The sequence below is a fragment of the Fusarium proliferatum genome (assembly GCF_900067095.1).
Source record: "Fusarium proliferatum ET1 genome assembly, contig: FPRO_scaffold008, whole genome shotgun sequence".
Lineage (NCBI taxonomy): Eukaryota > Fungi > Ascomycota > Sordariomycetes > Hypocreales > Nectriaceae > Fusarium > Fusarium proliferatum.
In genome coordinates this window covers 316333-338772 of record NW_022194797.1, presented here as the reverse complement: position 1 = coordinate 338772, position 22440 = coordinate 316333, and the positions used below count along the sequence as shown (strand labels likewise).

The 22440-nt window shown below is 47.4% G+C and overlaps 11 protein-coding genes across 11 annotated transcripts; 5 read left to right on the top strand and 6 right to left on the bottom strand.

Moving 5' to 3' along the window:
- Nucleotides 1-674: 674 nt before the first annotated feature.
- Nucleotides 675-1637, top strand: FPRO_13798 (uncharacterized protein; the record flags this gene model as incomplete). Its single annotated transcript, XM_031218753.1, has 2 exons — nucleotides 675-891; nucleotides 946-1637. 2 exons carry the CDS (start codon nucleotides 675-677, stop codon nucleotides 1635-1637), a joined length of 909 nt encoding a protein of 302 aa, XP_031084580.1.
- Nucleotides 1638-1832: 195 nt separating this feature from the next.
- Nucleotides 1833-4976, bottom strand: FPRO_13797 (uncharacterized protein; the record flags this gene model as incomplete). Its single annotated transcript, XM_031218752.1, has 6 exons — nucleotides 1833-3479; nucleotides 3527-3592; nucleotides 3639-3793; nucleotides 3839-4232; nucleotides 4277-4487; nucleotides 4540-4976. The coding sequence occupies 6 exons, from the start codon at nucleotides 4974-4976 to the stop codon at nucleotides 1833-1835; spliced, it is 2910 nt and encodes a 969-aa protein (XP_031084579.1).
- Nucleotides 4977-5302: 326 nt separating this feature from the next.
- On the bottom strand, nucleotides 5303-6828 carry FPRO_13796 (uncharacterized protein; the record flags this gene model as incomplete). The annotated part of the gene is made up of 3 exons (XM_031218751.1): nucleotides 5303-5803; nucleotides 5855-6053; nucleotides 6104-6828. The coding sequence occupies 3 exons, from the start codon at nucleotides 6826-6828 to the stop codon at nucleotides 5303-5305; spliced, it is 1425 nt and encodes a 474-aa protein (XP_031084578.1).
- Nucleotides 6829-8763: 1935 nt separating this feature from the next.
- FPRO_13795 (uncharacterized protein) lies at nucleotides 8764-9605 on the top strand (the record flags this gene model as incomplete). The annotated part of the gene is made up of 2 exons (XM_031218750.1): nucleotides 8764-9451; nucleotides 9502-9605. 2 exons carry the CDS (start codon nucleotides 8764-8766, stop codon nucleotides 9603-9605), a joined length of 792 nt encoding a protein of 263 aa, XP_031084577.1.
- Nucleotides 9606-9752: 147 nt separating this feature from the next.
- Nucleotides 9753-12422, bottom strand: FPRO_13794 (uncharacterized protein; the record flags this gene model as incomplete). The annotated part of the gene is made up of 5 exons (XM_031218749.1): nucleotides 9753-10163; nucleotides 10210-10911; nucleotides 10963-11844; nucleotides 11906-12179; nucleotides 12229-12422. 5 exons carry the CDS (start codon nucleotides 12420-12422, stop codon nucleotides 9753-9755), a joined length of 2463 nt encoding a protein of 820 aa, XP_031084576.1.
- Nucleotides 12423-12934: 512 nt separating this feature from the next.
- FPRO_13793 (uncharacterized protein) lies at nucleotides 12935-13726 on the top strand (the record flags this gene model as incomplete). Its single annotated transcript, XM_031218747.1, has 1 exon — nucleotides 12935-13726. One exon carries the CDS (start codon nucleotides 12935-12937, stop codon nucleotides 13724-13726), a length of 792 nt encoding a protein of 263 aa, XP_031084575.1.
- A 513-nt stretch (nucleotides 13727-14239) lies between these two features.
- FPRO_13792 (uncharacterized protein) lies at nucleotides 14240-14980 on the top strand (the record flags this gene model as incomplete). The annotated part of the gene is made up of 1 exon (XM_031218746.1): nucleotides 14240-14980. The coding sequence occupies one exon, from the start codon at nucleotides 14240-14242 to the stop codon at nucleotides 14978-14980; it is 741 nt and encodes a 246-aa protein (XP_031084574.1).
- A 239-nt stretch (nucleotides 14981-15219) lies between these two features.
- FPRO_13791 (uncharacterized protein) lies at nucleotides 15220-16014 on the bottom strand (the record flags this gene model as incomplete). The annotated part of the gene is made up of 1 exon (XM_031218745.1): nucleotides 15220-16014. One exon carries the CDS (start codon nucleotides 16012-16014, stop codon nucleotides 15220-15222), a length of 795 nt encoding a protein of 264 aa, XP_031084573.1.
- Nucleotides 16015-17137: 1123 nt separating this feature from the next.
- FPRO_13790 (uncharacterized protein) lies at nucleotides 17138-17503 on the top strand (the record flags this gene model as incomplete). Its single annotated transcript, XM_031218744.1, has 1 exon — nucleotides 17138-17503. One exon carries the CDS (start codon nucleotides 17138-17140, stop codon nucleotides 17501-17503), a length of 366 nt encoding a protein of 121 aa, XP_031084572.1.
- A 175-nt stretch (nucleotides 17504-17678) lies between these two features.
- Nucleotides 17679-19382, bottom strand: FPRO_13789 (uncharacterized protein; the record flags this gene model as incomplete). The annotated part of the gene is made up of 1 exon (XM_031218743.1): nucleotides 17679-19382. The coding sequence occupies one exon, from the start codon at nucleotides 19380-19382 to the stop codon at nucleotides 17679-17681; it is 1704 nt and encodes a 567-aa protein (XP_031084571.1).
- Nucleotides 19383-19645: 263 nt separating this feature from the next.
- FPRO_13788 (uncharacterized protein) lies at nucleotides 19646-21241 on the bottom strand (the record flags this gene model as incomplete). The annotated part of the gene is made up of 2 exons (XM_031218742.1): nucleotides 19646-20784; nucleotides 20836-21241. 2 exons carry the CDS (start codon nucleotides 21239-21241, stop codon nucleotides 19646-19648), a joined length of 1545 nt encoding a protein of 514 aa, XP_031084570.1.
- Between the last annotated feature and the right edge of the window lie 1199 nt (nucleotides 21242-22440).

Sequence of the window (22440 nt, the reverse complement as noted above, 5' to 3'; positions counted from 1 at the left end):
GTAAAGTGACCAGATAGACCCCTTTCAATACTGACGCACGTAGTATCCCTCTCTGATAAACTGATTGCAACTATCTCACTCCATAGTTTATTAAGTACTAGATCTATAACTATTTATCTGAAGATCAAAGTGTGTAATTGATATGAGCTGATGACAGAGGTTTAGGGTATGGGCTGATGAACGTGGACAAACGTGTTGATCCGATAAGATAAACTGATAAGATAAATACACTGGCTTATCGCAAGCAAAACCACTTAACGCGTGCCACGGAAAAACAACTCACCCCATGTCACCAGATCTCGAATCCTTCCATCTCGGCAATGACGTAAACGATATGAATTCATACCAAACGCATTAATGTTCATCTGATCTCTAAAATGACCCAAACTCTTCCAATCCCCATAAAACCCGTCCCTAGCGCCACGGAATCACCGGCGCAGCTACAAAAATAGCACCACGCTTACGAAGAATTGGCCTAGAACGCCTCGCTAGCATGGGTCAATACGAGGATCCAGCGGCAAAAAAACCAAGTCCACCCCTGCAAGGAAAAGGGGGCCGCTTAATTTAAATAAACACTCGCCCTTCCCCAAACTTTTTTTTCTTGTCCATCTCTTGGCTGTTTATACCCGTCACTCGCTTATTCATCACTTTCGTTATACTTTAATTTTTTCGATATGAAGCTCTTCGGATCTATCGGCGCCGTCGCGGCGGCCTTGATGCTCCTACCTGGTCAGGCTTTGGCCGGGCAGTACAAGGGTTTCAGTATGGGTGCCAACAGGGCTGATGGCGCTTGCAAGTACACTGCGGATTGGAAGAAGGATTTCCAGACTATCAAGAGCTGGAACAAGGGTTTCAACGCTGTGCGCCTCTACTCCGCCGATGACTGCAACAGTAAGTTACCCCTGCATCCCATACATAGAGTTGCATGTATTGACGATCTCTCAGCACTGGTCAAGGCTGTCCCCGCCGCCAAGCAGACCGGCATGAAGATCCTTGTTGGCGTCTGGGCCACCGACGATGCTCACTTCGGCCGTGACAAGGCCGCTCTTCTCAAGGTGATCAAGCAGTACGGCACCGACTGGATCGCCGCCATCTCCGTCGGCTCCGAGGACTTGTACCGCAAGGACATCTCGCCCGATAAGCTGGCCCAGCAGATCTACGACGTGCGCGGCATGGTGCGCCAGTTCAACAAGAACCTCAAGGTCGGACACACCGACACATGGACCGCATGGGTCGACGGCCGCAACGACGTGGTCACCAAGGCGTGCGACATTGCCATCACCAACGGCTTCCCCTACTGGCAGGGCGTTGCTATCAAGGAGGCTCTGCAGAAGAAGACGTTCCAGAACTCGTACTGGAGTGTGCAGAAGCACGTCAAGGCTGTCAACTCCAAGGCTGCTGTCTGGGTTGGAGAGACCGGATGGCCTACCAAGGGACCTAACTACCAGAAGGCCGCTGCTACCACCGCTAGTCTGCAGAGCTACTACAACAATGTTGGATGCTGGTTGTGGCAGCAGAAGGATGCTAGTGGTTTCTGGTTTACCGCTTTCGATGCGCCTCTGGCTACTCCTGAGGTTGAGAAGTACTTCGGTATTGCGAACAAGGACCGCAAGCTCAAGTTCACCCTTACCTGCTAGATGGAGCGTATCTGATTTCGAGTATTTATTTTTAAACATGGGATCTGGCTGGGAAACAGGCGCTGGAGACTCAACTGGCATATACATTCACTCATAGACTATTTCTTAAAAGCCATCGGGGTAAAATATAATGGCATTGTAATTCACCGTAACTATCTCACTGGTGACATGCGTTACTCTTTATCTTCATAAGCCTCAAGCCTTGATTCCAAACGGAGGGCCCAGGTAGCTCTTCGCTACACCACCGCAGTCGATCACGATCTTCTCAAGCAACATGTTCGCATGCCCCAACCTGAGATGCAGCGTATGTGCACCAGGTCCCAACACAAGCGTATGCTCCCGTACCCATGCATTATCCGACGCAGCAAAGAACCAACCGTCAGCAGACGCCCATCCCTTGTCAGCAGCGTTCTTCTCACTCTCTGGAGTTCTTTTCTGCAGAGGATAGCTTTGGTCTTGCTCCTCGTCGATTTGAACGTCATAGGTCAGCACATCTTCTGAGGAGAGATCCAGAGTGGTGCCGAAGTATAGTACCAACTTAGCGCTGGCAGTCTCGCTGAAGAGGTAAAAAGGATAGTGAACGTAGGGAGTGGAATCGCCGCTGACGGTTCCTGGGGTGAGAGTCAAAGAGCCAGTTTCAAGTCTGCCAGCATCAGGCAGAACTAGGTACGGAGTCTCGAGGTGACAATCGGTGGCAGGGATAGACACGAAACCGTCCTGCTCAACAAAGCCATTGAAAGAGTCTGGTACTCGTCTGCCATCGACTGGCAGATGGACCTGTTCAAAATCTCCTTCTTCCGACCGAACGTCGACGAGTACTTCCTCTTTGAAGCCATCGGGCACTTGATCCCAGTCAATTGAGATCTCAACCCGGGCATCATCCTCACCGGGCTCCAAGACCCCCGAGACCTTTGAAAGCTTGATCCAAGGCTCAGGCGCTGAAACAGTCCAGTTGATCCTCGGGACTCCTCGGGTAAAGATATCAAAATATCGAGCCTCAGGTCCATACCGACTCATCAGCCGTAAAGTCAAACCAGGAACAAGATCCCGTCTGCTTGGATGCGTCCTCTCAGACTCTTCATTGATCCGACCTGGCCTCACACCCTCATGGCCTTCGACAGCAACGCCCATCTGTCCAACAATAGGATTCGAGTTCTGACGTTTCTGAACAAAGCAGAGTCCACCAATCATGTCGCGTGAAGGAGCGTGCCATGTATCTTCGTAGCCGTAGTGGGGCTGCATCAGAATATGGTTCCACTTCCCGTCTAAAAGGCTGTGATATTCTTCTGACAATGTGAAGTCTCGGTCAAACGCGTCCAGAGCGATTTGGGCATATGTGTTCGCTGAGTTTCGTCTTTGACGAGCGTATAGCTTGTTTAGAGCTTGACTCCAGCGTACCTTGTTGTAGATGTAAGACGCTTTGGTTGGATGGAGAATAAGCTGGAAAGACGCTGCCTTTTCTGCTTCGGAAACACGGGCATGTACTCTTTCGGCATCGTCAAGAAGGTCTTTCCATCGACGATAGATGGTATCGGCTTCTCTGTAATGCAATACGGAGAAAGTATCAGGCTCGATATGCTCATGCTTTCTCAAAGCGAGCAGCCGGTCGTGTCGGTGCCAGATTGACCCAACTTCATCCGCAAGCTCAGCGCCAAATTCACGTTCAGCAGCTTGACGGAAGAACTGCAGGAGAGTATCGTGTTTGATGCTGTTGATGTTCCAAGCTAGAGCCATAGCAAAGGATATGGGAATTTCTTGAGGCTTTAGATCTCCTACGTTGAAAACCCAGATTTGGCGAGCGTTGTGATGGTACGCTTGCTGGAGTTGATGCCATACTTTCCCCTTGTAGCGCATGAGTACTTGATCTGGAGCGAGGGGTTGAGACATACTAGTGAGTTTGTGTTGATCCACTTATAGCTTCGAGGATCGCCGACGTACTGAAGGTGGTAGTATACCTAGAAGGTTATTAGTGAGCGCTGATAGTTGAAGAGAGGAACTTACACCAGCTCCGCCCTTCCTCTTGGCCTCCTTCTTCGTAGGTAGACGACGGATCGTACCAAAGTTGTCATCCTGAAACAGAAGAGTGACATCATCTGGAACACTCAGTCGGCCGGTTTCGAACATCGACTGGACCTCTTTGTAGATCGCGAAGAGTTCTGCACGACTTAGCTACTTCCAACCTCGAATGGGGTAATACTCACGAGGTACAGCGTCTTCACTTCCATAAACTTTCTTAACAACCTGCCTCTGCGTCTCAATGGCATCCTGCACCACAGCAGCAGGATCCTCGGCTAACATCTTCTTATCATATTCTCCTCTGATACCCAGAGTGAAGTATGAGTCGCAGCCCTTGGCTCGACTAGCACCGTGCTCAAAGAATTCGGTTATTTTCTGCTTGTTGGTCAACCAATTCCAGCTTCCGTCTGGATTCTCGGCAAACCACTCGTTTGAGAGTCGTTGCATGGGCTCATGGTGGGATGTTGATATGACGATGCCGTATTCGTCTGCGAGCTTTTGATTCAACGGATCATCTGTGAAGAAGGATGCGCCGGGGTTGGGATAGCCGGGCCACATTGCTGGCCAGAGGAAGTTTGCCTGTTTCGTCAGTGGTGCTGCAATCAAACAGGTTGACTATATACCTTGAGTCTGAGTAGAAGTTCAAAGACTTTGACATAGAACTTTGAGTTGTATCCTCCAAACTTCTCTCTCGCCCAACCAGTCAAGGCAGGGGCTTCATCATTGAGGAAAATACCGCGATGTCGTACAGATGGTTCGCCGTGGACAGTATGTTTCTCGATGGCATAGATCTCTTCATGGTGCTTTGGTGGTACGTCGGCCCACCAGTACCATCTTTTCAGTGTTAGAACATCTCGTTGGATTGACCTCATTCGGGATGACTTACGGTGAGACACCAATTTGTCCGGAGAGCGTGTAGATGCCGAAGATGGTACCTCGCTTATCACTGCCAGCTATCACCAGAGCCTTTTCACACGTTCCGAGAGGCTGATCGATGATACTAGTGCTGAATGTCTCCCATTTTCCCTCAATTGCCTTCTCGTCAAGTCTGCCCTGTTGCGCAAGCGTCTTGATGATTCCACTCGAAGCAAGACTACCGATGATGATGGCTGTCTCAGTCTGTATCCTCTCGTAATCCGAGTCAGTCGATATCACAATCAACGGACTTGCATCTCCTTTCGTCACACGAGCAAAGTCCTGGGCCAAGTCCCTTGCGGCACGGATAACACCTGGGTAATCTGATTGGTCCACCACAATCGAAGCACCAACCAACGAGATTGACCCAGGCGAGGGTTTGAAGTCAACGATCTTTTCTTCAAACATGACCAAATATGTTTACCCTGCCTGGTACACTTATTTTTTCGCGAAGAGTTTAATAACTCAGATTGAGAAGTCGGCATGACCTCCGAGGTTAGTCACCTGATCCCAACTTGCCCCTCATCGTTAGCTCGGTTCAATGTCGTCCCGAATATTCCGCACTTAAAAAGACAACATCGTGGCCTTGGCAAACGAGACATCTTTCCCCTCATTTGTTCAGACCATAGTGGCCCTTTTGACATCGGTGAGAAGGCCGGATCAGAAATCGCTTCATTTCCAAGTTCTCTAACCTAAACTCACTACCCTTGCTCGCAAAACCTAGCTTCTAACAATCATGCCCGTGCATGCCGAATCGCATTCATAGCCATAGCCGTAACAACACCTCGGCTCCCAATCTTGAGCGGTTTTGAACCGTATCCCCACAGCCACGCCAGCTCCCACCCGCCATCGACCTGTTGAGCTTCAAGCACCGCCTCAAGATCTCTATTATTCCTCAAGCCCAGAGACTGAGCACTCAAAACTCTCATCGCAGCGCTGAGGATGTTTCTATTGCAGCCCATGCGCTCTTGTATACATATGACAAGTAGTTGCCGTATCTTTGCAAGGTTCGGGTCTGAGGGTCGACGGGCGCAAAGATCAGAGAGAATGTAAAGTAGCCAATCTGGACTTTCGTAGTACCGGCTGCCATGGAGGTAAGCCCTTGTTTCGAGGAGCTGGCAGAGAAAGTCGTAGACTCCGGGAAGCTCGTCTTGCCAGTCATTGACGAAGAAGAAGCGAAAGACAGTGGCGCATATACAGTGGCAGAAGCGAGGTCTGGTCTTGCTGAACCAGCACTAAAACGCAGTAAGTATGGTTGAGTAGACTGGTTGATGTGAATAACATACGTATGGGAGTCCATCAGGGCTTAGATTTGAGAGGATCTTATCTCTTGCTTGCACCTTGTCAGCCATCGGGATTGACTCAAGGATTGTCATGGCTAGAGACGTGGTGTCTGAGTCGTCAGGATAAGTCGTGCCGGCAAATTTTGGTGTTCCCTGGAAGTAATTCCAAGTATACCGCTCGTTCTCTAGGACAACCAAGCTCCTACGATCATGGTCAGCCGAGGTCATGACTTGGGGTATTGGGACACACACGGATCTCCTGTGTTTTGCAGAATCACCAACTGCGAGTAATTGTCAGGCTGCACTTGTCCTGTACTCAGTGTGCAGAACATCTTCTTTGCACTATGACTGAGAAACCTCTGGGCTCGGGAAACAGGATCGCCAAGTGCGTTGTTCAGGACTCCGACCAATGAATCGTTGTCTTCGAAGACGATGCCTTTGAAACCGAGTGCCTGAGCTGCAGTGACGTTCTCAACCTTATCGTCAACAAAAATGCACGACGATGCAGGAACCCGCGCTTGCTTCAAGAACTTTCTGTAAATCGCCAGGTCTGGCTTCCGCTCTCCCAGATCTGACGACGCAGAGAACTGATCGATAATTCCCCAACTCTCGATCTCATCTTTCAGAAGCTCAACTTCAGGTCTTGGGATGTTGGAAAGACAAAAGATATTGACGTTCGGGCAAGTCTGCTTCAGTTCCTTGATGGCAGAAATGAGGGACAGGTTGGCCTTCATACCGTCCCTCATCTGCTCCAGAGTCTGTGTCCAGGTCTCCAGATCAATGTTGAAGTCTCTAGTAACCTCATCGTAAGCCTCTTGCTCGGAGATTTTACCCCGTTCGTAGTCATGCCAGCCAGGGGAGTCTAGAGCGCTGGCGATCTGGCTGGGCGATAGACCAACAGTGCTTTTGGCCGCATAGTTGACGAGAACTCGGCCCAGATCTAGGACGACTGCGATATACTTGTTTTGACCAGCCATGCTGAAAACTTGTTGTTGTATTTGAATGAGTGGGGAGACGAAGATGCTTGTCTGGTGATAAATGGAAGAGGACGACGAGTAGCTACTTATAGGCTCGTTAGAGGCTCAAGGGGTGTGATTCATTGCCACTAATCGGACACTATTCTCCCCTGAATAGCGATCGTGACGTCTTGGAGGTTGTCCAGCTGTGACTAATTGAAAATGTCTCAAACATCTGATCGTGGCGTTCAATTCAGATCGAAAGACTTGGCTGAGACTTGCTGCAGAGTTGAATCACATAAAATCTCTAGCTAGCGTCCCAGCCGTGCCATAAGCCACATTTAACTAGAGGTTCGAGAGCGCCAATCGCGTAACGGTCATTCAGTGTCGCTCGAAAATGTCTTGGATGATCCGCACGCCACGTCCACTTATTGGCCTCTGTTCCGCAGTGGCGCTTCCGCTTAGACCGGGTACCAAGCTGGATTTAGGCCGAAATAGATCGGATAGAACTTTCCGTGGATTACGGGCCCATTTGATTAAGACTAACTTTGAAATGAGCATTGATACGATGAGAAAGTTCTTGGTGCACGCTACTAAGATGTGAAAAAGGTTGCTTTCTCTTATCAGGCGACTCCTGACTCTCGTGTCAGGGTTTATGTTTCACAGAAGTGATCTATCCTGTTCCCGGGGCGTATTTAGCACAGTTGTCAGAAGCAAGTTGTGAGAACGCCAGGGGCAAACAAGGAGTTCACATTAATATGACATAGCGACCGGAATTTAGTTATGGAGCGATAAAGACCTCTCAATTGCTGATTGGTTGTGGGATCTCATGGTCTACTAATAGCTTTCTGGGGAAGAGTTATCCCCGTCACAGTCTCTGCGCTAGCTCAATATTCTCGTCGACTGATGTAAGGCAAGGGCTACAACTTAGGTAATACTATACAAAAACCGGCAACAAATAAGAAAATGCCGGTTTCTCAAACAGGAAACTTTGTGTTTTTGAAATGCTCTAGTGTAAGAACTCCTCGAATGACTGCATGCATACTTTCATAGAAATGATGGTTGTTATTTCTACTTAGACCTATATCGAGCTCTCAATCTGTAGCAGCTTTCTGCATTATAGTCCTATATTTACTTCCTTATGTTTAATTCCATTTAGCGTCTAAGAACTATTCCCCATAGGCGATGCTGCTTAGAAGAAACAAGAGATATTCTTCATCTCAGCCCTTACGAAGTGCTGGTAAGATAAGTGCTCAAATAACGACACGGTAGTAATATTGCCAAGCTTTAATTGTCTGTGTTTCGTTGTGATTTGGGCCCCCAGACTTGGCCTGGAGTCTAGATCTCGCGGAGGGATACACGACAGCCCCGGCAGTCTTGGCAAGTCACTAGCACGTTTTTACCCCTGTCATCATTGTGCCTTAAACTCTTTACCTCCTAGACCACCGTATATTTGTACCATTACATCTCAACATAGCCTCAGAGGCCTCAGCTCACATTTATCAATTGGGGTCCAAATTGCAGCGCATCGGCGGTATGGCTGAAAGAGTCAAGCCGTAAGATTACTGTTAAAGCGTAGCGCAGCATTTGGAGTCCGCGAGGTTCGAGAACACAGTTGTAATACCTGAGACGTTACTTCAAAGGATCCGTAAGTCTGGAAGTAGAAGGTCGCTTCCGGTACCGCGTTGCACAACAGGATGGAATCACGTTGATAGGATATTGCCTAAACGCCAACGAACATGCGGTGGAATATGGCCCCCAAGATTCTGGACAAAGTAGTCCGCTATCATGCGATAGCGCTTGGCCCCCAAATTAGAGAAATCTGGAGATATCAGGTATAAGTGCGCAACAGACGATAATGCAATGAGCAGGTATAAATAATGCAGGCCGCGCTGGTAATGGTATGTAGCTCAGAACCATAAGTCTATCACTACTCATTCTATCAATCCTTTCACTATGCATTCTTTCAAGATCATTCTCATCTCTCTTGCGTCTGTACTGGCTATGCCAGCAACCAGCCCACGGGACATTGACGCTGAAGAGCCTTTCGACTTTGGACAAGGCTTTCTAGTCCCTGCCAATGTGTCAATTGATGACTATGATTCGACTCCCATGATCTCACTGTCTCATCTCAACCTGCGCGACCTTGACACTCTGGAAGAGCCCTACGCCCCAGAACTCGGTAACATCACCGACTTTGATCTTGACACCCGTGCCCCCAAAGAGACCAAGGTCTTCTTCGGCAAGACTCAAGTTGACTATGGCTGCGAAGCCTCCATCAGAAAGCCCCTCGGCGAAGCCATCCACTCCATCTGCGGAAATGGAGATTGCGACAAGAGCGTTGTGTACACCCGAAAAGTCAAGCATATGGCTGGCGGTGGCCGCAGAAAGGACGCCTGGTTACGTATCTCGATCAGAGGCGAGTATTTCGGACGTCATACACGAGGGTACATGGCCTCAGCCGTTCAGAATTCAGTCAATCCCAAGACTGCGAAACCAGCCATGAGATACTATACCCCGACAAACCCAAACTTCCAGGCCCAGAGTTGCAAGATGTCAAAATTTAGCAACTACATCAAGATGCGCAAGAACTTTGGCGATACGATCTATATGGAGATTGACGTTACACTTCAGACTAGCAACAGTGAGTCACTGTATCGTGATAATAAGAAGGCTTTACTAATGTAGACATAGCGCACTGTTTCACACCGACTGTTCTCAAAGAGGTTGCTGGTGCACTTGGGGGTATTGGAGGCTCTTTTTTCGGATCTGTCGTTACTGGTATGATTGGTTGTTAGGTGATCGAACAATCAGGGTTTTAAGAGAGCAACCTTCAACATCTCAGGGCGGTAGGCACTCAACTCCTACGTCATCAGTGTTTCGCGGCGATGATCATGGAAGAGAAATCATTCTTGAGTCTTTAATCACATATTGTCTGAAGATTTCTAGATACCTCGCCCGGGACTACCTGTGATTCTTTTCGTGATGATGCCAAACTTGCTCATGCCTGTATGTATAGTCGACTCATTGCGCCTATCATACTGTTCCTTGGTCCAAGGCCCGCGAGAATCTTTCTCATCCACATAATCCTCACCCTTATCTTTCAATCTCCTCGAGTACGAGTGGCAGTCGGGCGCTTTGCTACGTTCGACTTGATACTCATCTGAGTGCCAACGACCAAAGACCTTCCCGCATCCCATTGTTAACCCAACAATAGTAAATCCGTCATCTGGGCGCAGATGAGTGGGAAGCCTGTGGCTCATGTTTGGAGGACAGGGCTTATTCGTTTCGTCCCCGTATTCACCGCGTTCCATATCCACGCCCCAAATTACTGATCGGCCCCGGTTTGTACAGGTCTGCCTTGCGTGTTAGATCTGATAGCATCGGATTAGTCTCACTTACTTCAATTGCCTTGGGCGAAGGGTCTCGAAACAAGGCATGATGGACTATAACCTGTTCGATTATCTCACCACCCGGACCATCGATGTGGAACGTATCCCAACGCTGCCCAGGCCAAATCGAACCATCGTCGTCCATATTTCTCAGATAGCGAGTCTCTGTGTCTGTTGTGATTCGTAGGTTGCCAACGTCACAATGGTTGTTCCAGATATTGAAATATATCGGATCTCGAATAATGTACGCAGAAATGCTGCGTATCTGGGATAGTTCGCTTGCGTCGTTGGCGAGAACGAGGGTGTTAAGTGGAACGAGGCAGTGCCAACGATCAAATTTACGAACACGACCTTTGCACAAGTTCAGCTCTAGGTCGTCGGTCGGTGAGATTAGGTTCCTGAACATGCAGTTCACTGGATTCCAACTAGTGACCTCTTGGTCTCGATGCTTAAGCGGCTCGCGAGAAAAGTGCTCGCCGTTGGTAGCGGCTTGCAAGAACCTCACCTTCTCGATAAAGGGAGAAATAGCGTGTCTCTTATGTGCCTTTATGGTTCTCAACGTTAGAAACTCCGAGAAAGTTCCGTGAAGACTTACTGTTAGAGTGCCTTTGATACCGACGATTGCCATGTTTTCCGTTGCCGCAAATGGCATTCTGAGTAGATGCTCATCACCCTGACCATACGTATGCTCGGAGCCATCGGTGAGATGTACCTAGCCCTTAGTTAGCGACCGAAAGCGGGCTCGACTCTCATCAATACACACTGTGACGCCCTTGCAAGAGGAATAATTCCAAGAACAAGACTGCCAGGGTCTGAGAGCGGATGAAGCATAAATATGAAAGACAAAGCCCTTGATCCAGACTCCGCCCGCGAACGAACCCGCAGTACGGCATGCGCCACTTTCTTTTGGTTCATGCCCGAATATTCTCTGCGTTCGTCCAAACGTAACGGCTATACCTGAAAGATCCCCCTCCGAGTTCCAAAAAAGGCCAAGAGTCCAGGGGCACAGTAACCCAGACCACTGTTGAATGAAGTTTGCAGATCGAAAATGCAGGCCTGGCTCTCCAGTGTCTCCTAGTACTTGCCTTTCACTCTTATGGACCTGACACCCTAAGTGCCTCTTTGAAATGCCTTTCTGTCGAGGTTCTTGGTTGTAAAGCTCTTCAATTTGCTCACAGACCTTCCAGATCCGTCGTCGATTGGCGACGGGAAACATGAGTCTAGTGACACCAAACTGCGGCTTGGAGGCTGCATCGGCCCACAAGAAGATCTTTCTGAAGTCTCTGTCCTCCAAATTTTGAGAGTGTTCTTTCAAGTACTCGTGCAACTCAAGAAAATAGGGCAAGTGGGTGATTATACGTCTTTTCCAAAAAGAACCACTGTCTCTCAGGCTTGAGTATGTTTCCAATGAGGCGCAGAATAGATTTATGAGACTCTCATTATCAAGGAACTCTGAAACACCAGATATGACCGTCTCGGGAAGCAATGTAAGAGGGTTTGAGTTAGCCTTAGATTTGCAGTGGTACTGGCTAGGCTTCTCGAATTCCGGACCTGAGATGTAAGCGGCCATATCGCCCTTCAGTTGTACTTGGCACTGGGGGCTGAAGACTGTGTACTCTTGTCCAGGAATGCATTCCCAGTAGTCCTTCTGAGCCTTGTTGGAATCACCATAGTCGAAGGGAAAGACATCTATACTCTGACAAAGCCGCCTGTCGCTGGAAGTCTCTCACCACCAAGAACCGTTCCAAAACTCTGTAAAGGGCCCCTTTTCTAATCCTTGTGGTGTCAGATGTTCCGGTCAGATATAGTGCCAAGGTCTTGTAGCATTCCCAGTGAAACGGAATTACTCTTTCGGGACCTTTTTTGTTTCTATAGACGCGTAGAGTACGCACTTCGACACCTGCAAAAGCGGGATCTGTCCTCGTCTCGGTGGCCATTTCGATTCCTCGGCCAATAATAGCTGGATCGGAGACATAGAATCTGAGTAACTTGATCAGCGTATGAATTGTAGAATTTATGGCGAACATACTTTGAGCTTGTAGTTGCTAGGGGGTTGTAGCCAAGAAAATGCACTTGATCGAGCCACCCGACGTCAGCGTCGCTAACAACATCTGGATCGTACGTAGAGAAACCGTTCGGCCACATCAAGCGGAATCGGATGATGTGTGAGTTAATCGTAACTCCGCAAATAGCGCACCAAGAATTTCGATCGGTCGATGTCATTTTACCAGTATAACGGATAGTTGTGCGAATCGGTCTGTCAAACAAGCAGAGAGGAGGCTGCCGGCGATGAAGGCTATTCTAATTAAGCAGTAGATTCGGAGGAAGATGCAGAAAGCATCCAATGCCATTTTCAGGCGACGCAGTTGCCTAGAGTGGGACTGGCAAATGGTTGACTCAGCCCCAACGTGCCAACTTTAGTGGCATCAATGTCTACTTCACGTGCAGAACAGACTCTACAGAGAAATAGAGGAAGCCTCATTTACGCGGAAACAAAGTGCTTGTTTGTTATATAGACCAATTGTAGATTTGCGGTTCTATAATACTGAGTCAACCTTACTCATGAGACGGCCTGACAAACGTTTTTGACAGCATTGCTATAGCCGTAATAACATTGTAACAGAATTTATTATAAAACACACGCTGCAGCCTGCTTGTTGGAACCAGAAGTCTCCGTGCAGCCAACACAAATTTCTCAGACAACATCAACTACCGATATCATCAAAAGCGACAATATGGCGGATATCTCAGAAATGATTGAGTTCTTATGGCGGCCCCCACGAATAAACACAGGCCCCATAATCAAGCATCTGGTCAACGACAGAAAAGCCCCAGAGAATTTTGGGTATTATCGAAACTGGGGTTTTACGGTTTACCGTACTTTCTATGGCCCTGACTCGGATAAACACTGGGACACATTGATTGACGCCGTGACTCGACAGACCTTACTTGCACTCGGCTACCACGAAAATGATAGAATATTCAATGAGGATATTAAAAGAAACTGGGGAAAATACAGCGATAAAAGCGAATATCTGGAGGATATAAATCGACTGAAGAAGCTTTTTCGTCTCACCACCCGGGAAAATCCATTGTTGTTCGATGGTCTCGACATCCCCCAAATCCAAGAAGTCTGCCGCAGAGAGCTTCCGCGGGCTAGGGAAAACATAGAAGGAGCCAGGCATTGCTTTGTATTGGTTGCCGACGAGAGGGTGCTGAAAGATGTTGCAAATGGAGTCTTTGTAATCACAGCTGTTGATTATGATCAGGTCGAGGAACGATTCTGTCCGGAATGGGTTAGAATGTCAACAGGTGACATACTGAACCTCTGGGAGTCGCTTTTCCTCGAGGATTCTATTTTTCGTACCATACACTGTGCGATGGGATGTGAGCTATCCAAACGCGACCTTGAGACTTATGTCTGGTCTGGACTGGATTGTATTGAGTCACTTGGCGATTGTTCTGAAGCTCAGACTGCAACACCAGGACAGAAACCCGAGTATACTCGGTTCAGAATTGACTATTAGTGGCTAGTAGATTGGAGATAATAATGCCTAAGTTTACAAGTTTTATTATTTGTAGAAGAGTGCAATATAGGATAACAAGCTCATTCTGGCAGTTTCAAGGGGAGTCGTATTCATGGCATTGAAATCACCCATCGATCCAGAGGATGCGGGGATATTGACTGCTGACTTCGCCAAGTACTACCTCATGACAGCCTTAGTTCAAAGCTAACCCTAGAGGCCCAATTGGACCTAGGGCCGTTGACCAACAAGAAGACCAACACCCAACACAGCATAACATAACATAACAGAAATCACATGCAGCGAGCTGGTATTGGCTATAAGGATAATGAATATGGTGCCTGAGGTCACCATTTACCGATAAAGTAGAATAAATGGAGAACACTTTCTTTTTATGATTTCCCCTCTGTAAGTAACAACATAAATTCAGACCATGCCCGCATTTTCGTTTATTCACCTTTCATTCGACAATTAAAGCATCTCGAAAACATGGTTAGGCCTCATGAAATGATCAACATGCTATGGCAGCCTCCCTTCACGCGTGTGGGGAGGGGTCGTCGCATGCAGAAGCTCGATAGAACGCTTCCCGAGAACTCAAAGTACCACGGTCACTGGGGCTACACTATCTACCGCACACACTACAGTTCCGAGTCTGATAAGCAATGGGATACGCTGCTTGATGCTTTGAAACGGCAAACTAAGCTTGCAGTTAGTTACTATCAAGACGAGCCCTTTGAAGATGAGCTGATGCATCAAAGGGCTGATTTCTTGCCAAAGGCCTGGTACTACGCAAGCCAAGAACAATATTCGGACGATGTAAAGCGAATCAAAGACTTGTTTCATCTTGATATTCGTGATAATCCATCACTCGACGGCTTGGGAGTCCATGAGATCCGCGAAATGTGCCGTCGTGATAGGCCCGAGGAAGAAGAAGCCATGGCAGGGCGTCTTTTCAGTTTCGTTCTTCTAGCTGATAAAGCCGTATTTGAAGCTATGGAAAGAGGCGAATTTGTCGTCAAGGCAGTCTCGTATGACTGGCGGGATGGCTGGTACAATTGGGGCTGGATGAGAATACCAACGGGATACCTGCTTGAGCTTTGGCACTCGCTTATGGGAAGGGATGATAACTACCATACGGTGCTATCTTTCGACGGTCCAGAAGAGGACTTAGAGGAGTACACATGGCGTGGTAGCTGGGACGCGGAGTCGACAAGCCAATGCTCCGAAATACGTATGGAAGCGTATTTACTACCGTGACTCCTAATAGCTAGGATACCCTACCTGGAGTAGAAGAGACTTACTAACGTCGGGTTTATAGAATGAATCAATTTTATTTACCGAAAACACTTGAATGATTGCCAGATATCTCACTCACAAGGCAATTTAACCCCAGACGTTTGTACTAGAAGCATTGCCATAATGATTGCCTTTGAGATCCGACCAAGCAAGTGACTGTATATATCGAACGCAAAGGCTGTAAAGTGACATTTTGTCCACTAATAGTCAAACACGAACCGACTCGATCTAAACCCATTGGCTGTTTGCACCTCAGAGGTATCGTGTAATGAAGGCGTGGAATAGTCTCCCTCCCAGACATCGGTCTCCAAATCACTCTCTGGCCCCCAACCGTTGATCCAGTAATACTTGTTGGTGAAACACACATCAGAAAGCAGAAGTGCTTCCCAAAGTTCAAGCAGGCGGCCTGTTTCCAGCCGTAACCAGCCCCAGCCACCGTGGTTGTCGTTAGGATCCCAGTCATAGCCAACTGCCTTAACCACAAATTCGTTCCGTGCGATGCCATCTAGTACCGCTTTATCAGCAACGAGTACGAAACAGAACTTTGCCCCTGCCATCTTCTGCTCTGCTTCATGATGCTGTTTCCGACAAACCTGTCTTATGCCATTGATGTCGAGACCTTCAAGATGAGAAGGATCCTGATGCGGAAATATTCGAAACAAGCTTTTGAAAACGTCCAGTGAAGCTAAGTAATTTTCCCTCTTTTTCCAATGCTTGTACCGCCCATTTGCGTCTCTCTCCCAGAGCTCTTCAGCCTCAGCACTCTCGTGATACCCAATGGATAACAGAGTCTGTTGTCTCAATGCTTGGAGAAGAACACCCCAGTGGTGATCCGATTCAGCACCATAATATGTGCGATAAATCGCAAAACCCCATTTTTTGTAGTGACCGAAATCCTCGGGCTTGAAACGGTTCGGGCTTGGCATTTCAGGATGGCGGTCACGTTTTCGGGGAGGATTCCATAAGAGATCTAGAATTTCCGAGAGTTCTGACATTTCCACACTCTACTGGAATTATAGCGACGCAAGTTCCATACTGAGGAGAGGAGAAGTTGGCATGATGCAAGAAAGGACGAGAAATAGCCCCTCCCTTTTTAGGCAGAAAACACGACGAGCCCCCACGTGAGCTGTTGGCCAACAGTGTTGGCATTAGTAATGCTCTGCTGACGTGGAGGGAGCAGATGACGCAGATTTTGGGCGTTTAATTGCCATGGAGTTTGGATTGATGTTGTAACTATAGCCTAGTGCTCAATCACTTGGCAGATACATAGAGATATAAATACAGTTTTGATGTTGGCTCGATTGTCTTCTAAGTTAATAATCAATCCTGAACTGAGAAAGTCTAGACCTAATTTCTGGCCATGCAGTTCGAGCTTCAAAATAGCCGTGAGTTGGATAAATAGAGGCATTGCCTGGCTAAGTGTATCTCTTTAACTTCTCTCTAAACCAGTAATATTTAATCTTACAGTAAGGGTTAGAATTAATTATATCCTAAAGTAAAGTAACTCTTAAAAGGTTAGCACCTTACTAATTAGAGTTTTTATTTAACCTTATTTAAGTTAATCCTTATTTTAATTATAGCTAATAACCTTTATTATAAACACTTTATAGGTAATATTACTTAATATAGACTTATTAGATATAAATATAAAATAAATCTTTACCTTTTTTATATTTTTCCTTACCTTTAGAAATTCTTTATAATATAATTTTTAAATCTAAAGGATATTAAGGCTATTAAGTATTAATAAGTCTTTTCTTATTATATAATAAAATAGCTTTTTTAATTAATTTATATTATTTATATAGTTACTTTTATCTATATATAAATCTTATTTTTAGTATATTATTTTAATCTTATAGTAGCTAAGTGTAGGGTAAGTTTATTAATTTATTATATCAATAAGGGTCTCCTAATGCTTATCTAAGTCAGGACTATAATATATCCGGTAAACTGTGAACCCCCAATGGTGATAATACTGGGCATTTGCTGGATCTCTCTGATTAAGTGGGCGCCTCTTGACACCCCGCTGCCACTACCACCAAGTCTCCAAACGGGATCTCAACGCCCCCTCCGATCCAGAACGGCATGGTGAGCAATTGCAACAAGTGACACATGATGACCAAGACCACGACTTGCGATTCCATTCAGAATTACTACAAGATCTCAATGGAAGACTTTGCAAAGTGGAACCCAGCTGTTGGCTCGAAATGTACGGGTCTCTGGGCTAACTACAATGTCTGCGTTGGTGTAATTGGCGGTACCCCGACCAAGCCCAGCACTGGTGTCAAGACGCCGTCGCCCATCCAGGCAGGTATGGTAAGCAACTGTAAGAAGTTTCATCCAGTTGCCTCTACGACAACATGCGACTCGATTCAGAAGTACTACAAGATCACCATGGCCCAATTAGTCAAGTGGAATCCGGCGATTGGGGCTAAATGCACAGGGCTTTGGGCCAAGTATTACGTATGTGTCGGTGTCTAGGCGAATGGGCATGTACTGACTGTATCAACACAATCTACCTATTTAAATAGCAACTTGAAGTAGGATATATAAGCCCCAACAGTAAATAGAGCTTCCCGCCCCAATGAGATATGTAGAAAAGCCAGGCAGGCAAGCCTCGTTGACCAAGGTCCTAGTCCTCAGGTCTCGCTCAAGTCTAACGCATACCCCGACCCCTACCTCGACCAATACCGCGGCCCATACCTCGGCCCATAGATTCCTGCTGCTGGTCAAGTTGACGATCAATCTCATTCCACTTTTCTCTTTTCGCATTCAACAGTTGTCGCGGCGTCTTGCCCTCTGAGTTTGACATGCTCATTGGGTCCAGCAGCTCAATCTCGCCTCCAGTAGCCAGTTGTGACAGAATCCTGTTTTGTGCGTTCACCTTCTCGTACGCTCTGTTGCTTGGCACATTTGGCATGGATTCAGCGGAAGCAGCTATGTGAAGAGGCGTGTTTTGCTTCATATTCTGTGCAGTACCATCTGCACCTTCGTTCAACAAGAACAATATCACGCTTGCATTGCGTAGATTCCTTGCTGCATGATGCAAAACCGTGTTTCCAGCGTTATCAGTATCGTTGACCGTTGCACCGCTGGCAAGAAGAATAGATATGGCTTCTGTGTCGTCAGGGATGTATAAACCATCAGGATCGAGCAGGTTGAATAATGGCGTTTGTCTGCTACTGTTGTAAATACTTGCATCTGCACCTCTTTGGCAAAGAACCTTGAAGATTGCCGTATATAGCTTGCCATTCTCGAGGAAATAATGGACAGCATAATGTAAAGGTGTATTTCCAGCAATATCTTGGTCATTGACTGTAGCAGGATCCATATCTAGCAGAAGATTAATTGTCGTTAGGATATTGTGAACTCTCTCTTGTAGTTCAGATCGAGACACAGTATGAGCCTGTTTACGTAATTGGTTGCGCGCAGCCCAATGAAGAGGAATGCTGCCTCGACTGTCGCGGACTGATGCCGTATCCAGGTTATTGGCTCCACGATAACTGTGTAAAGTATCGATGGCAACTGGGTTGGCATGAAAGGAAGCCATATGAATAGCACGAACTTCATGAATATCGCCATCCTGGTTATAAAGTCCTAGGTGGAACGAGTCTTTTGTGACCTTGGCATCGATATCGGCACCTTCATCAATGAGTCTCTTGATGATACCAGAGCCTGCCCATTGCACAGCCAAAGTCAAAACAGTATCTGGTATGGTTGACTGCTTGTGGCCTGCATCTGCTAGCACAACGTCAGAAGCGCAGGAGCCTCGATCGAGTAACAGTTCCATTACAGCCGTGCTTCTCTCTACCGATGGTTGCCAGTCAAAAGCCTCTTTATATCTGCTCGAATAAAAATCAGCAGCGGCCAGTATGGCGGTACAGCCTTGAGGATCCCGCTCCTGGATATCAGCAAATGATGGCTGATTGTCGAGCAAGAATTGCACTATGTCGATATGAGCCCGACGCGCGGCTTCATTCAGCAGAAGGAATCCACGCTGTTTGAAGCTGAGCCGTGTGCCTGGTGTAACGACAGTCGAGTACTGGTCAAGAAGGACTTTCAATGCACCGAGACTGCCACTGGATACTGCAATATAGAAGAATGAGTAGTAGCAAGGAAGCTCATCTACCTCTTCGATGACTTGAGGTGCAATAGCGAGATACTTCTTGAGCGTAGTGACATCATCTCGACAAATGATCTTCCTCAGAAGGTCAAAGTTCTCAGTTTCACAAAGAACAGAACCATTCTGATCAGTCATTGTCATGGGTATGTAGGGAGGATCTTCATCTTCAATCCGTCCTTCTGGTGCCTGGACGAATTCTAGATATGGCGATTCGGAGTCGGACGAAGGCACTGGCATTGTTGTAGACGGCTGACTTTTACAGAAAGGAAAACAAACAGGCATGGTGTGCGCGTGGGTACTTTATAAATTACAAAAGATCTAGCTTCGAACGCTTGAGTCATCAGTGACTAGCTCAGCCAATGAAATAAATCGAATGTGATGGGGGGGAATTGAGCCCACTTTCACACTACCACTCTACTCTCTAATTACACGCCATATGAAAGAAATTGTCTTTCAGCAACCGCTTACCATGAGCAAATTAGAGGCTCGGCGCGATTAACTCATGATTGAACTCCGACACAAACATAGTAATGCAACCAGAGACCACCGCAGTCATTACCGATCTGAGAATTCCATTCGTAAAAGTCAGCCAATTTAACATTGTACTTTTCCGCAATAGAATAACATCCGTCCCCGTCGTTGACATAATACCACTTGTTGCAGCCATCAACTGCACCAGGCTGCGTGGGGCTGGGTACCTTCGCACTGGCCGTGGCCGTCGTGGTAGCCTTGATACTGGTAGCGGACGGGGCCATAGTCCTAGTCATGACCGCTGAATCGACAGGTAGATCCCAGCCCGTAACTGGCTCCAGACAGTAAGCATTGCCAGCGATCAAATCTGTGTCGCAAGTTGTTTTGTTCAAAGAAGGGTTCATCGCAGTGAACTGATTGATGGAAAGCTGATATGCGAGGCAGATCTGCGTGCAACTAAGACTACCGTCGTAACCGAGCCACTGACTACAGTCCTTGGTAGTGCCGTTGGCGACCGTCTTTCCTGAGGGAGGATCAACAGCTTGCTGCTCAGTAGGCGCAGAAATATTCAGCGGCTTTCCAGAGTACGTCCCGCCTGGAGCAGACACGCAAAGAACGCTGCCCCAGTCCGGGTCTGCATCGTGCAGGTTGGTGCAGTTCGAGTTCAACTGAGAATTGAGTGAGATGAGCTTGGATTTCAAAATGCCCGCGTTCAAAGCAATATGAAGACAGTTATCACCCTTCTGTACCTGGTATATACTGGTACATGTCAAGGGCAGGCAGAGATCTGTTCCTGCTGTGATCTTTGAACAGTTGAAGATGTTTGCATTAATGTAATACATCGTAGCTGCGGATACTCCCTGAGAGAGTGCGATTGAGTCGCAAGTGTCACCATCTCGAGTCGTATATGTCTTACCAGACACACAAACCTCTCCAGTAACGTCAGGGCTCGTAACGTTGAATGCACTGTCCGTAGCGTTGAAGTTGTCTACATTGAGGTTGCAAGCCTTGGCAACGTACTCATAGGAACCTTTCGCATACTCGTCATAAGCTCCCGTGTAAGCGTCCTTTTGCATAATAGCGTATTGCTCAACATTGCAGTAAGAGCACAAGTCTGACTTTGGGAGTTCTGAGAGATCGTCGACCTGGGGAAATGCTGAAATGACGCCTGAAGGGATCAATAGGAGTCAAAATAAATATGCATGAGGTTCGTACATACTGTTACAGTTTTTTCCTGTCTTCGGATCGCTGAAGCAAGACTGGTTCCAACTGCTCCAGAATTTGTCAACAAGGCTGACGTACGACATGCCTGGAACGAATTCTTCAGAACCGCATGCCGAAGCAACCTTTGAACGCATATGGCCAATGGAGCTACCACAAACTGGACGACAGACCAAATCGGTTACAGACTGGTCATCGCTGTCAATATACCCGTCTGACATGAGATCCGAAGCTTCCTGAGGGCAGTTGACTGACTGGTACAGTGTGGTCTCGCATGTAGTCGAGAGTCCACTGCTAGCCAGATAGCCTTGGGGAAACATGGCGAGGCCAGCAGCGTCTGCCAATCGAGCGGCCACTGCCAGACTAAGCAGAAAGCCATTGTAAGGGCCGATTAGGGATCTCATTGTGTTGGGGAAGGAAACAACAAAAAAGAGTGACAGATAGTGTTTAACGAGAGACTTGATAAAACAACATCAAATGGGCACCCTGCTTGAAAGAAGAACAAACCTGTTTTATGAGATTATAGCTAGATGAGCTCGGGGTATAACTCGACATTACTTCTAAGCAGTTATCGGGTATTCTGTATTGATCTCAGAATGATGAAGACCATTGACTTCTCAAGAGGCCTAGTCGGTCCGTTGATCCCGAAAGGGTAGTTCAATCCCTCAAATTCAGTCATGGAAGATGCTGCCGGCTTGGCATCCCGTTCATAGGTGTGCACTTAGCCAGTCCAAGGACCTCGGTACCTGGCAGAAGGTCCACCAGCCAGGGCCTGCCAGGGTCTGAGCGTATCCACTGACCGTCGTGACTCACTTGATAGCTGGTATTGCTAGCCTTACTCAAACGTAGCGTGACCCTTGGCAAGGGTGAAGGGGTGATCCCGCCACTAGCTGTGGAGTTGGGTGAAGAAATAGCGTTAAAAATACACTTGCTGCTGTAGCCGTAGATCCTGGTTACAAAATTGGCTGGGGTGTAAAAAATTTAAGTATGGATCTTTAATACCCACAGCTACTCCACTGGCCCTGAAGTACCCAACCTTAGGCAAATTCACAAACAACACTATCAACCAACAACATCTCGGACATCGTACTGTGTTCGAACTCCGACCGTGATTCCTGCGGTCCCACAAGATCTTCCCCTGCCACCACAACCTGGACCCGTGTGACAGAACCCACATAAGCAAAAGAGATTATCCATGATCATGACTTGCTATGCCTAGGACATGGGACGGAATGTCAGGACCAACAAAAGACGCATAGAGTAGCCGCATCCACCCCAAGCCTATGTCGAGCGCCAAGGCCAAATAGCTGCAGAACAAAAGGCCCTTCGGCATATTGAGGCCGATAACCAGGATGGAACAGACTACGGCGTGGAAATCACTGTATGGACTTGTCCACTTAGCAAGCTAGTCATGAGAATAACCTCCGAGTCAAGCATTCTTTCCCTAGGACGGCGCGTAAAGCCGAGGAACTCTCTTAGGTGAACCGGGATCGTCCATAGGGACATTTCTGCCCTTACTATAGTGAGCAGTGACAATACCGTTCGAGATAAAGTATCTATGGCTTCACTTGCTCTTATGTGACAAGCAACTGCCAAGTCATAG